Here is a 12,538-nt window from a genome sequence, read left to right as displayed (position 1 = left end):
GTTTCACCAATTAAAAATTAATACATAGGGAGATTATCAGGAACACACAGCTGACGGTACGTTTTAGATGTGTAAGAAGAAACAAACCACCATTGACATGTGTTGAATAAGTTTATTCAAAAATAAAACTGCCACTGTCTTACCATAAAAGCCAGGAACAGCTAATAACTGTTGAAGCAGCCATCACAGAAATCAAATGTAATCACTGTATGCATTTTTAAAACCAAAGTCACGAGAACAAATCAAAAGTTCAACACAGCAGGAAAACAAACAAAAGGAATGTGACATCATATTTAAAGGCATGCAGGCCAGCAACTATTTTCTGTCATTATGAGTGGGAACTTAACAGCATTTTAAGCATCAAATCGCAGTGCAAAACAGAAAAATACATCATTATGCCAATTCCTAACGGGGAAAAATATTTTTCAGATTTAGCCTCGTAAATAAAAGGCAGTTTCTCAATGCAGCGTCCTCGTCCACAAGAACTGCACCGAATCTGCCATCTCGCACTGTGATATACTTCTTATGAGCTGCCCAAATAACTGCTAAAAAAAAAAAAAAAAAAAAAAAAAAAAAAAAAAAAAATCAGTTGCAGCATTCACTTAACGTCGGTGCCGCTTCGTATACTTGCTGCGTTGACTTCCGGAGAAGATGTCCGACGCAGCGACATTTAAAACAATCCCTAACAAAACGGGTTTTAATTTGTGCCTGGCTACATCCGGAACAATCAGAGGCTGCGCAAAGACTTACAATCCTAGTGAGAAAATTGAAACCTGAAAGACTGGGACTGGACAGACAAATGCACAAAAACAGCTGCTGGAGGGCTGTAAAAGCAGACAGGGTGCAGGGGTTTTAGGTCTGTCTGATAAGGAGAATGGTAAAGGGTGGGGTAAAGGGTGGGTGGGGGGTGGGAGGGGGGGGGACTAATAGTCTTCTTCACTGTCGGTCAGTCTGCTGGTGTTGCACCTCGGTTTGGACTTGCTGAACGGGAACGACTGCAACAGAAACGGAGAGGAGTTAGCTTGCCACAAGGGAGAAAGGAAGGAGGCTCTACATTACAACTTTTACAAGTTCATTCATTACTGGACAGGTTACTGATATTTCCTGACTGTCTGAATCCCTCTGACCTCCCGTATTCAAGGTTCATGTCATCAGCCACAGATTATTTGTATCTTAAAAGTGTTGCATTCGCCTAGTCTTTCTGAGATTCAAAAGTACATAACTGAAACCCCCGGGGGGGGAAAAGGAAAAAAAACAGTTCCAATAAACGTCAAGACTTTTGACGCTGTCTCATTACTTGCTTCAAATTTCTGACTTTATCCTTTAACAGCTATAAACACAGAAAAGTGGCTTTAAATGGTAATGATGTGGCAACAGGTGTGGCACAAAAAAAACAACAAATTATCTGACAAAGCCTCCCCAGAGATATCAGCCCATTAACAGTCAAGGTGGCTTCCTGTCTTGCACACTCGCTCACTCGCTCACTCACTCACTCACTCACTCACTCACTCACTCACTCACTCACTCACTCGTTCACTCACTCGTTCACTCACTCGTTCACTCACTCGTTCACTCACTCGTACTCTGAACATGCTTGTTTAAAGGCTCAACTTTAGCTCCTAAGAATCATTTTTCTTTGCAAGCCTGTAAAACTTTATTTCACCATCAACATGAGCTTGTCAGGGGAGGGGGTGGGGTGGGGTGAGGTGGGGGGTTGATTTTTTATTACCTTTGGAGACAGTGGCAGATACAACAAGTACAGAGAAGCGAAGGATGAAAGGACTGAAGGACGGATGACTAGAACTCGGAGAGACACTGCGCTGGGAGGCTCTTGAAGACTGATCTCTCGTCAGCTCTTTTCTCTCACTTTCAGAAGCTAAGTCAGAGGCTGAAGAACTCTGGCAGGTAGGGGGGTCTGGTAGGAAGGTTTTGGATTTAAAAAGGTCGAACTCTGATCTGTGTGGATCAGCCCTCTGGTACATCTGAAGGCTGGCTGGCTGGCTGGCTGGCTGGGTGACTCTAGTCGAACGACTGTATGTGTGCGCGGGCTGATCTCGTCTGAGCGTGTGCGTCGGTTGAACAGACAGTCACCCATTCACTGTGGGGAGGGGTTCGGTCGGTAGGTCGACCTCTTTCTCGCTGTCTAACACCAGATGCAGGCGAAGGCTGATCTCAGGTCAGCGCTTAGTCACCCTCCCGCAGGACGTACACACCGCCAGCTGGCAGACCCTGGGCCTGGGATCAGCTGCGGTGTCAGTGCAGTGATCAGCTCCCACCACACGCTTTAAAGAAAATATGAAAAATAAACAAAACTGTGCTGCAAAGATGCTTACCGCAAGTCACACCAACGGTGTCGTTTTGTCTGATCACAGCTAGTATTGTTCAGGAGGGTTCATTTAATCTAGCCAAATTCATGATAGGGAATTAGAATTCAAGAACAAAAAAATGAAAACATTTTTAACACTTATCAATCAATCAAGTAAAGATTTGTTTCTCTTACTATTACTAGAAGTGCATCTGACTGGTTTTTAGCTGCTGTGAATCAGAACAGTTTACAGGCTGAGCAGGGGTTGTCTTTCGTGTGCTCTCTTTTTTCAGGATCAAGTGGGATCCATGTTACACAGTGCTGAAAAAAACATGCCATCAAGACTTCAAAGAAAAAAAAAGAAAAAAAAAAAAAGAGCACAAGAGAGAGATCCAACCTTTCATCACTTTCTACTACTCTCCCTAGATCAGACAGTGGGCTCAGGTCCCTGTCCTGTACCCCACCCACTCTGCTAACGGCCGGCAGCAGAGGCAGAAGATCTCTACGTTGAGGAGGGTATGGTGCTCTCGGACGCCGTCCATCTCATCGCAGTCTCAGGGCGGCTGGTCGGCGGCGGCGGCGGCGGCAGCATGGTCCTCCCGGGCGGAAGGACGGCCTATTTTATAGTCACCCCTGGCCTAGGATGGAGTCCCTCACTCTGGCTGACGTGGAGAACATAACTGACCCTCGCTTTGAACACAACATATCTCAAATAAATCTAAGGGTTGATCTAGACCTAACTGGAGCTTCTTTCTACATCTAGAATATATCTTATACTGACAGCTGTAACAACTTAGCATTAGAAACTTGTCAGACTGCCTACGCCCAGTTTCAATGAAAGAGTAACGTCTGAAATGAGGATTTACCTCTTCCTCTTGTGGTTGGCTGCAGGAGATCGTGAGCGGGATCGTGAGGCGGAGCGTCCTCTGGGTGCAGATCCGGACCGAGACCGAGATCTGGAGCGACTAAGGGGGGAAAAAGAAAAATGCTTTTTCATTTTCGTTTCAGCATTGTACAGCAGCAGGAAACCTCGTAGAAGAGCACAGGACACACTCACTCAGTCATGTTCCATCTTGTTCTTTTCAGTTACAATAATAAAATAGAAATGTTGTGAATGTTTCGCAGTTGATTTCAATTTCACGTCCACGTCTTAAAACAGCCCAGAGAAGCTTCATTTTAGCCCAAGTCACTACTGAAAATTGTGATTTATGGGGAGTCGCAAAATGATACGATAAAATAACTGGTTCAAAACAGCAGCGCTGATGACACGCAGAAAAAAACAAAAACAAAAACAAAAAAAGCTCGCTTAACAAATTAAAAGGCACCCGCGAACTTTCATGTGCATAAACATAAAGGAGCCAAACACTTTGTGGTGTTTTGGGGTTTGCGATGACAACGGCTGTGTGTTTCAAAATAAAAGCTGCAGAAAGTCAACCTACCTTCTCGCTGGAGTCCTGGACTTAGAACGGGCTTGGGAGCCAGACCTAATGTCACAGGGGGCAGAGCAGTTTATTTAACTTCGGCGAGAACAGCGACAACCCCTGAGGCGTTGACAACCAGAGTTAGGATACAAAAAAAAAAGGACTTAATTGCTTTCCGAGGGAGAAACTCAATCGTCCATCACTTCCTCTGTCAAATCCTTCTGCAGAACTGGATTGACGAGCGGCTACGTGTCTCACAATTGTTGGAGAAGCAGCAGAACCTTGAATGAACTATTATTAAGGTCAATTATAGTTTAACGAGCTGCATCCTTACCTGCTCCTGCGCCTGGAGTAGGATGGAGATCTGCGGCGGCTCCTGATAAAGAGCAGTAAGAGGATAAATACGAGGGCTGACCAATGTAAACATCGGACAGCTCAACTGAATATCACAGCATAAAGTTCAAAATAAATTGTGGATGAACGATCGGGTCTTGTAATAATAATGTGGACACTTTCGGTGAAGAGCCAGAATGTAAAAGGTCATTCTTGTCTGCAAAGTGACTTAAATCAATCTGATTTTGTGAAGAATCAACAGTCACAGAGGAGATTAAACTGATGTGAGACACAAAAGGTAACTCCATGAAGCATGAAACCAAATGACTCGATAAGTTCTAGTTCCATGAACATTTCGAGCACCACTTATTTACCAAATTTAAGATTGCATGTTGTCTTCATTTTGTAATCCACTTCCCAGAACCAGCATTTCCCGTTAACGTGCACTGAGGTGTGTCCGTGTTTCAGTGCTGACATACCGGCTGGGGCTGCGGGAGCGAGAACGAGAGTGGTAGCGCCGACCGCGGGACCTGGACCGGGACCGGGACCTGGATCTGGATCGAGAACGGGAGCGAGACCTGGAACGAAAAGACAAAACGGGTTTATCGGCCTTCGGATCTCTGATGATAGCAGGCGGCAAATACTGTTCGTGTCAGAGAAACAAAATATGAGCAAGGTGAGCGGAAACAGCAAATGTGTCCTGAAAGAAAAAAAAAAGAAAAGAGAAAGGTCGTATTTCTTTACCTGCTGCTGCGGCGGCCTCTCTTGCTAAAGCGGTAGCAGTCGTAGGCATAGTGGCCCCGGTCCCCACACTGGTAACACCTATCATTGGGGTCGAATTGGCGCCGGCTGGGGCGCCCACGGCCCTTCCTGGAGAGGCCGGTTGACATCTCCACACGAACACGAGAACCACAGAGGACCCTGAGAAGAAGAAGAGTAAGACTAGTCCTAGATTTCGGTTCCTGCGGTGGTCTGCAAGAAAATCTATATTTGTTTACATGTTGACTTATTATTTATTTTTGTTTACAGTTTCCAAATTTAAGTAGCAGACACGATGTCGATGGGATACACAAGTTGTACGTCCTCTAAATGTCTTCCACTCGAAGAGTATTTCGAGTACTTACTTTCCATCCATTCCTTTAACAGCATCTTCTGCATCTCTGGGATCTTCAAACTCGACAAAGGCGAAGCCGGGCGGGTTCCTGGCGACCCAGACGCTCCTCAGCGGGCCGTAATAACTGAACGCTCGCTCCAGCTCTCCTTTAGCAGCACCGTTGCCGAGGTCACCAACATACACTTTGCAGTCGGTGGCCCGAGACGAACCTCGGGAGGACGAATGGTACGATGACATTTCTCGTCTGTTGGGAGAATCGTAAAAAGAATAAAAAAGAAAAGCGGGTTAAAGTAGTTTGCAGAGAGAGTAGACTCACAAACATCTCGTTAAATTCATGCTTTTTTCTCTCCTGTAGTTTCTGCTTATTCTCCGTTGCCTCTTCTAATGTGTTCCACGAAATAACCCGTGTTGTGATTTGGCGCGATATAAATAACATTTAATTGAAACATCCAACTGGTAATTCATGAAAAATTAATGCGAAGCAAAAAAATAAACACGACTTATTTTAAAAGGAAGACTCATTTCCACAAATACACCAATCAGTTGTCCACACAGGAGATCCATCCCAACATAAGTACGTTTATATGGTCTGTATTTGTTTATTTATCAGGGCAAACTCATGAGAGGCGTACCAAGTAGTAATATGTTGGTGTTCTGGTACCAGCTGACACACGAAAATAAACAAAAACAAAAACAAAATCAACAAAAATAAATCAGTGTCTCTTAACTCAGTTTGAATGACACGAGACGTCCGGACATGCTGGAGGAGGAGAGGGGGGGGAGGAGGGGGTCGTAAAGCCCGTTAACGTCTCTCCCCCTTTGGACATGTCTTCAAAAACAACGGGGGGACACCTCCATGTCTTTTCTAACGTCCTCAGTGACGTCCAGCCGGCAGCATGGAGCCTTTTTACAAAATCACATCTTGGACGCACGCAGATCTTCCCATACCTAACTATTATTATGATTATTTTGTAGTTTGTTTGTTGTTTAAACACAATAAATCTCTTCGCCGGTGCCCCGTCGGAGCCCCCCCGGGCCTTCCCCTCCTCTCCGCCCGCTCACAAACAATGGCGGTAGCACGCGCTAGCTAGCCTTTACCTGTTCCCGCTGTTTTCCCGATTCCGCTCCGAAACAGACGCGTTCGTCTCAAACCGAACCGGACGGTGGGATTTAACAAATTAAAGGCGATTATTATTTTTTTTACGGCACGAACTCGCTAAATGTCCGCGAAGACGAACATTAGCGGATCTCCCACATGTCTTTGGTGCAGGTTGGACGGCAGGAACCAACAGGCGTAACTTCCGCATCTGCGCACCAGCACCAAAGGGGGCTCGAGCGAGGACTGTTGGGGACACTTCCGGGGGAGTATTTTCAAAATACAGCGACAAACCGGAAACGGTCATAGACGGATAATCAGAAGTTAAATGGTAAAGTTTTAGAGAGAACATTTATAGCATTGTGCCATTTTATTAATGTAACTAAGGATGAAAGAAGTTTAAAGATCCTTTAAAAAAATACAAATGTTGTTGTTGTCTGAGATGGGGGATATTTTATATCTTTTTATATATAAAATAATAATTTTTTTTTTTTATAACGGATCAATCCGCTGAGTATTTTCTTGGTGAATAAATTTAATGTTTTTTGTTTTTGTTTGCAAAGATAGTGAGAAATGTCACCACGGTTACCGAGAGCCAGAAGTGAAAGCCCTTCAATTCTTGTTCTCTTAGTCCAAACTGCAAAATTATCAGTAAATTGATGCTATAAAAAATAATAAATAAGTTTGATTTACAAACATATATCTTAAATTGACCTAACTCAACTGGTATATACAATTGTGGGGGTTGCAGTGCCATCTAGTGGCTCAACGAGGGACTACAACACGTAGAATTTGTCCGTCCAGGGCAGATGCACAAGGACCAATATTTCAAAACCCAAATTCCTTCGATGGACATAAAACACTGGCTTCATTTCTAACAATTAATGCATTATTAAAACTGTTGCAAATTAATGATCTACATCAGGTCTCTGTAGTGTCACGTTATAATACTAAATATTCTTCTACAAAATAACTTGTGTAACATAAAACAACTTCTTTGTTGACCCTGTTCATGATGTGTGTGTGTGCTATTTTTATTTCATTTTGCACACTTTGACTGCAGTCATGTTGAGTTCTCCTCATTTAGTACAAAAATAACGACCCAGACACATTTTTCCTTGAAAATAAATAAACTATATTTAAATAAGGTCAACTTAACTTGATTAAAGACCTTAATTTTCTTTCAGTAACACATTACACCTCATGCCATGTTTTCAAAAACAACTTGTCATTTTTTTTTCTACGAATTTATTTTCTGCATTTCATAAAAAAACTTAAATATCTTCACTTAATTTATTACAGTATCGAATAAATGTATATGTCTATCACATGATATCGTAGTAACTCGGTCATTATTTCCCTACAAAGATTCAGGCAGAGAGAAATTTTCATCATTACAGGAAACAACTTCACAGAGAGACACATTGAAGAGCAAGAAGACCTGGGGAGGGAGCCAATGGGAGGAGGAGGAGGAGGAGGAGGAGGAGGAGGAGGAGGAACACTAACACAGACAGAAATATCAAACACCAACAAACAAAAAGATGACCCGGGAAGTTGCTTTTTGCAGATGAAGCATTTACACGACACGGCAGCTTCTCTTTTCTCAAGGTAACAAAACAAGTAAGCAGTCGCCACCGAACCCAGGAGGGACTCATCATGCATGTGCAGGGGAACACGGAGGAGGGGAAGCGTGTGCATACACACACACAGACACAGACACAGACACACACACACACACACACACACACACACAAGGGAGTGGTGGGTGAGGAAGGGGGGAGGGGGGGGAGACATCACAGCTAGCTACATAACAGCAAAGGCCCGAAGCCCGACGGTTAGTACAGAAGTTCATGGAAACGGAGCATTGTCGGCACATTGTAGACAGTTCGGTGTTTTTTTTTGGGGCTGCTGAGCCACATCTGGGTCACATCTGGGTCACATCTGGGTCACATCTGGGTCACATCTGAGCCACATCTGGGTCACATCTGGGTCACATCTGGGTCACATCTGGGCCACATCTGGGTCACATCTGGGCCACATCTGGGTCACATCTCAGCCACATCTGGGTCACATCTGGGTCACATCTGGGTCACATCTGTGCACCGGGAGCATAAATCTGAGGCGATCCACTCCGGGCCTGCTGGAGCTGGTCGTCTTTCACCCAGCAATCCATAACTCAAGAGTTCAGCAGACCTGTGTGTGTGTGTGTGTGTGTGTGTGTGTGTGTGTGTGTGTGTGTGTGTGTCAGACGTGTAATCCCGGTCCCACCCGTTGGTTTAGTGAGTAGACTAATTTGTACAACCTCACACACAAACCACCGACGACCCGCGGCCTCCATTCGATCTACAAAACAGCCCGAGACTGACAATGATACCGGCCAACGTTCGGCACCGTTTCTTCACGTAAACATGCTACTTTACACTCAAAAACTCCTCCTTCAACGAGGACAGGGTGAAGAAATGTACCACGAAACACTGCAGCAGATAAAAGGATGCGAACTGAGAGCTCTGATCACAGCCGCCAATGAAAGAAGATGCGGTCGAACTTTTTCCCGTATTGCACGTTGAAACCACGTTCCTTGAAATAAACTCCCAACTGTTTCGCGTCAAGGACCTGCGGCACAGCTTTCTCCTTCGATAAATAATCTTCTGTAAATAAATATATCAATGATCTCATGAGGAAATATACATAAAGAACACAAACAAGTAAGCAGACAAAGTGCTTCGGTGAATTAGATGCGATAATGCTTTTTGACTTAGTTGACTTTAGTTAAAGGGGAGCTTCCTCAACGTGGAAAATATATCAAAATCTAATCCACTAAATTCAGCAACTACGTAAACTACACTACCAACTTTATATACCGATACTATTCTAAACATCGTTTAGAAGTACAAAAAAATCTACCTTGGCTAGATCTGCAAGGAAAAGATACAAAATTGGTTTTTTTAGAAAGTTTACAAAGTTTGAGTCAGTTTGGGTAAACGAATCCGATCTCTCTTGATATTATCACGTAGAGTAATAACAGTAACAAATTCCACTGGATTAGCACTTTTCATTTGTGGGTGAGATGTTTGCAACGCGACGCCCTCATAGAAATATAGTTAATGAGACATTACAGTCATTAAAGTTTCCAGTCAAAGCTAATAGTTCACAAGCGTGTTGTTAACACCGTGATGTTGCGCAATGCTCGACACGTTCGCTGTGACATTTTCTTTTTTCACACGCTGACTTTTACAGCTTCACCGTATCTCAAGTGTCGGAAGTATAATGGCCCGGAAATGTCAGCGAGCAAATGCCACAGCGAACCGGAGGTGTGCACGTGGTTAAATCTTTACAGTCTATTTAGCAGCCGGTAGTTTCAGTAGCTCGTGAACATTTGTTTTACGCGCCTCGAGGGGTTTTCCTGATGTGGTTTTTTTTTTTACCACTGAAATCAGCCGATCTGCGATTTTATGACTTCATAGGCGGCGCCTTTGATTTGAACGATGACACTGCTGCTCCCGTGTCCGTTTAGACACCGTGAAGCCACGTCTGCGGATGACAGGAGAATTTGGAATAGATGATAGACCTTATTTAGTTCTTAAAAACAATGTACAGACTTTTCATTAAAATGGAAAGTTTTTTTTAGTTTTTATTAATTTTTTTTAGCATCGTCTGGTACTGATATTGTGCTCTGAGCAGAGATGGATGGATGAAATTACAAACGATTCCTTCCAACAGGACAAGAAACCGGTGGAAACAGTTCTCCCCTTCTTTGTATTGCACAACTAACAGTTTGTCGACTAAAGAAAAAAACAACAACACAACACTATGTTTTATTTACATGAAAAAAGTGCAGCCTGGGCAGTTTGTACAGCTGAGACCTTAAATACTAGATTTTTACTTGAGTGTTTTCCTTAAGGCATTCTTTGTCTGCTATTTCAAAGCATCATGGTGCTGTAGGCGAGCATCCTGCAGCCCAATTAGTGTCAATCAGGAGCTCGTGTCCTAATAAATGCTTTCGACTGAATGTTGATGGAATAACATTTTTAAATGACTTGAATCGTGCTTTAGTGGATTCATAAGCTTAATTTTTTTTTTTAAGTGAGCTAACACTGTTGAGTCTTGTTCGACCGTCCGTGCATGTTTGGTCTGCCCATGCTGCTGTCACGAAAGGTAAAAGGAACAGTCCCGTCAGGACACATGCCACATGTCACGGGTCGGTCGGTCGGTCGCCTCCCCACAATAACGCGGCGAGGACCGACTGGAGTTCGGTGTTTGCAGTCCGTTTGGTTTCCACATTTAAATCAGGCTGCACACGTTGACTCCCTCTGAGGAGGAAACTGTCCTGACCGAAACTTCTCTCACTCTGCTTTACACACAAAGATGTAACATGAAGTTTTCTGTTCTCTGAGCTGACAGCGATGTCATTTACAGGTGGTCGTTCGCTTTTTACATAGCATTATATATATATATATATATGTGTGTGTGACGTATAATGTCAATATGCTCTGTATCTGACTATACATGCAAAAAAAAAATTACCCTTTTGATATACAAACCTCAGTCAGAGGGGGCTGTTACTACGGAAACCATCCAGTAAACAGACTGGTGGAAGGATGCTCTTTAAACACTTTTATTTTTATTTTTTTTAGCAGCTTTTCATTTGTTTCTTGGGGCCAGTTAAGATTTGTTTTAGTCTCTGTTGAGCATGTTGCCTAAGATCACTAATAAGTTTTCTACTGTTCGAGATCTGCGGCTTTTCAGTCCTGGGCACGAATCACGAAGCTTTTCTTACAGAGAAAACAGAAACCGGATTGTTTTTGTCTCGTTTGCACTTTCTTCTCTAAATTTGACTCTATACAGAATAGCTGCTATGCATTGTGGGAGATCCCCCCCCCACACACTCTTTCTAACCTCTGCAGTCATAGGCATCACCGTCGGGCCCCTGAAAACACAACGCTCTATATGTACAGGTTTTTTTTTTGTTTTTTTTTTTTGTTTTTACTATTTACAGAACCGCCTCTATTTACACAGCGTGTTAGAAGCATCACCACTTTATAAGAACCTCCTGCAGTAAACAAACGTTATGTTATTGTCATTGTAAACATTCCACTCCGTTATTTTTTCCCCCACATTCGCGCCCCGCCTCCTCGGTGACGCGACGCAGAGCCGTAAATACACCGAGAGGAAGTTGAAGGAAATAAGGATCTTTTGTTCCTTCGTTGCGACTCGGATGGAAACATGTTGCGGCCCAGATCCTCCGGTGCCACCAAAGACCCGCCTCGGATTTTAAAAGTAAAACCAACGATTGCCACAGAATGAAGCAGCGCTCCGGAGGCTCACCCGACCTTCTTCTCACCTTCACAACCTCTCTCCATCTTCGCTGGACTAACTTGCTGCAGAAAACCTTTTTCTTATTCACACTTCTCTGTTTCCCCTCAAACACTTCCTTTCACTCTTCCTCATTCCAGTAAACTGTGCGCTTGTTTGTAATAATCTGTTTACACATGCGTACATACAGTGTGTGTGTGTGTGTGTGTGTGTGTGTGTGTGTGTGTGTGTGTGTGTGTGTTTTAGTGTCCCTGCATCAAAGACGAGGACGCCTGCAGGCTGAGGGACCGTATGGACTGAGGGTTGTAACGTATGTATGCGTGTTGCTGTGCAGTATTCTTCTAGAAACATTCAATTTCTCCTTTTTAAAAGCCGGTGATGTGGCAGTAGGCCTCCAGGCTGGAGAAGAGGATGTAGAGGAACCACAGACCCAGGAAGAGCAGGGTGGTCAGGAGGCGGGACAACATCGGGCCGCCGAGCTCCCCGCCGATGGAGGGCCGGCGCCTGAACAGGAGCACGCCCATGCAGATGAAAGCGAAGATGGTGAAGAGTGTGACGGAGAAGGCCAGCGATCCCGGATCCACCCTGAACTCCTTCCCTTTGACCCTCCAGTAGACGGCGGCCACCGACCACGCCACGCCGATCCCCAGGAACACGTTGACGGCGTTGCTGCCGGTGACGTTTCCGACTGATGCGTCGGCGTGCTGGTCCTGCATGGCGGCTACTTTGCTGGCGAAGGTGTCTGGAAGAGAAAAAAAAAAAAAAGGACGCGGGGAGAGAAAATCGTGCACATCGATCCTCGCCGAAGATGACGGAGACGGATGGACAACGACGTCTCTGTATGGATGTTTGTTTCTGACTTTAACCCACGAATGTGAAGGTCACGTCGTCCTCACTGACAGGAAGGGATCCACAGATGTGAAAAAGCCTCATAGATGAGTAAATGCTGCGCGCTC

At 44.3% G+C, this 12,538-nt stretch overlaps 2 protein-coding genes across 10 annotated transcripts in view; both read right to left on the bottom strand.

Annotated features, from left to right (window-relative positions):
• Positions 1-98: 98 nt before the first annotated feature.
• srsf7a (serine and arginine rich splicing factor 7a) lies at positions 99-6,472 on the bottom strand. Of its 4 annotated transcripts, none has more exons than XR_011178863.1 (9): positions 6,272-6,472; positions 5,184-5,417; positions 4,804-4,980; positions 4,539-4,637; positions 4,061-4,102; positions 3,745-3,789; positions 3,172-3,270; positions 1,730-2,282; positions 99-995 (listed from the first exon to the last, which is right to left on the bottom strand). XR_011178863.1 is itself a non-coding variant. In XM_069161155.1 (8 exons), exons 2-8 carry the CDS (start codon positions 5,408-5,410, stop codon positions 2,189-2,191), a joined length of 783 nt encoding a protein of 260 aa, XP_069017256.1. In that variant the 5' UTR covers positions 5,411-5,417; positions 6,272-6,472; the 3' UTR covers positions 99-2,188. The 4 variants fall into 4 exon arrangements, 2 of the variants coding, with proteins under 2 accessions (XP_069017256.1, XP_069017257.1); XR_011178864.1 differs by having other exon boundaries at positions 2,092-2,282; XM_069161155.1 differs by having other exon boundaries at positions 99-2,282.
• Positions 6,473-7,380: 908 nt separating this feature from the next.
• The window catches only part of slc8a2b (solute carrier family 8 member 2b), a 104,999-nt gene continuing 99,841 nt past the window's right edge, over positions 7,381-12,538 (bottom strand). For all 6 annotated transcript variants that reach the window (XM_069161048.1, XM_069161049.1, XM_069161047.1 and 3 more), the window contains one exon: positions 7,381-12,324. In XM_069161048.1, coding sequence (XP_069017149.1) covers positions 11,948-12,324 — 377 coding nt within the window. In that variant the 3' untranslated portion in view covers positions 7,381-11,947. The remainder of the gene's footprint in view (positions 12,325-12,538) is intronic.

Source organism: Embiotoca jacksoni, unplaced genomic scaffold (assembly GCF_022577435.1).
Source record: "Embiotoca jacksoni isolate LCO1_2020_lvr unplaced genomic scaffold, fEmbJac1.0.p SCAF_28, whole genome shotgun sequence".
Classification (NCBI taxonomy): Eukaryota; Metazoa; Chordata; class Actinopteri; family Embiotocidae; genus Embiotoca; species Embiotoca jacksoni.
This window is presented reverse-complemented; position numbering and strand designations above follow the sequence as displayed.

Coding starts and splice junctions, on each gene's coding strand:
- srsf7a (XM_069161155.1), bottom strand. CDS start 5,410: ATGTCATCGTACCATTCGTCCTCCCGAGGTTCGTCTCGGGCCACCGAC. Junction 4,638..4,803: donor AGAGGCCGCCGCAGCAGCAG/GTAAAGAAATAC, acceptor TTTTCGTTCCAG/GTCTCGCTCCCGTTCTCGAT. Junction 3,790..4,060: donor TACTCCAGGCGCAGGAGCAG/GTAAGGATGCAG, acceptor CTGTGACATTAG/GTCTGGCTCCCAAGCCCGTT.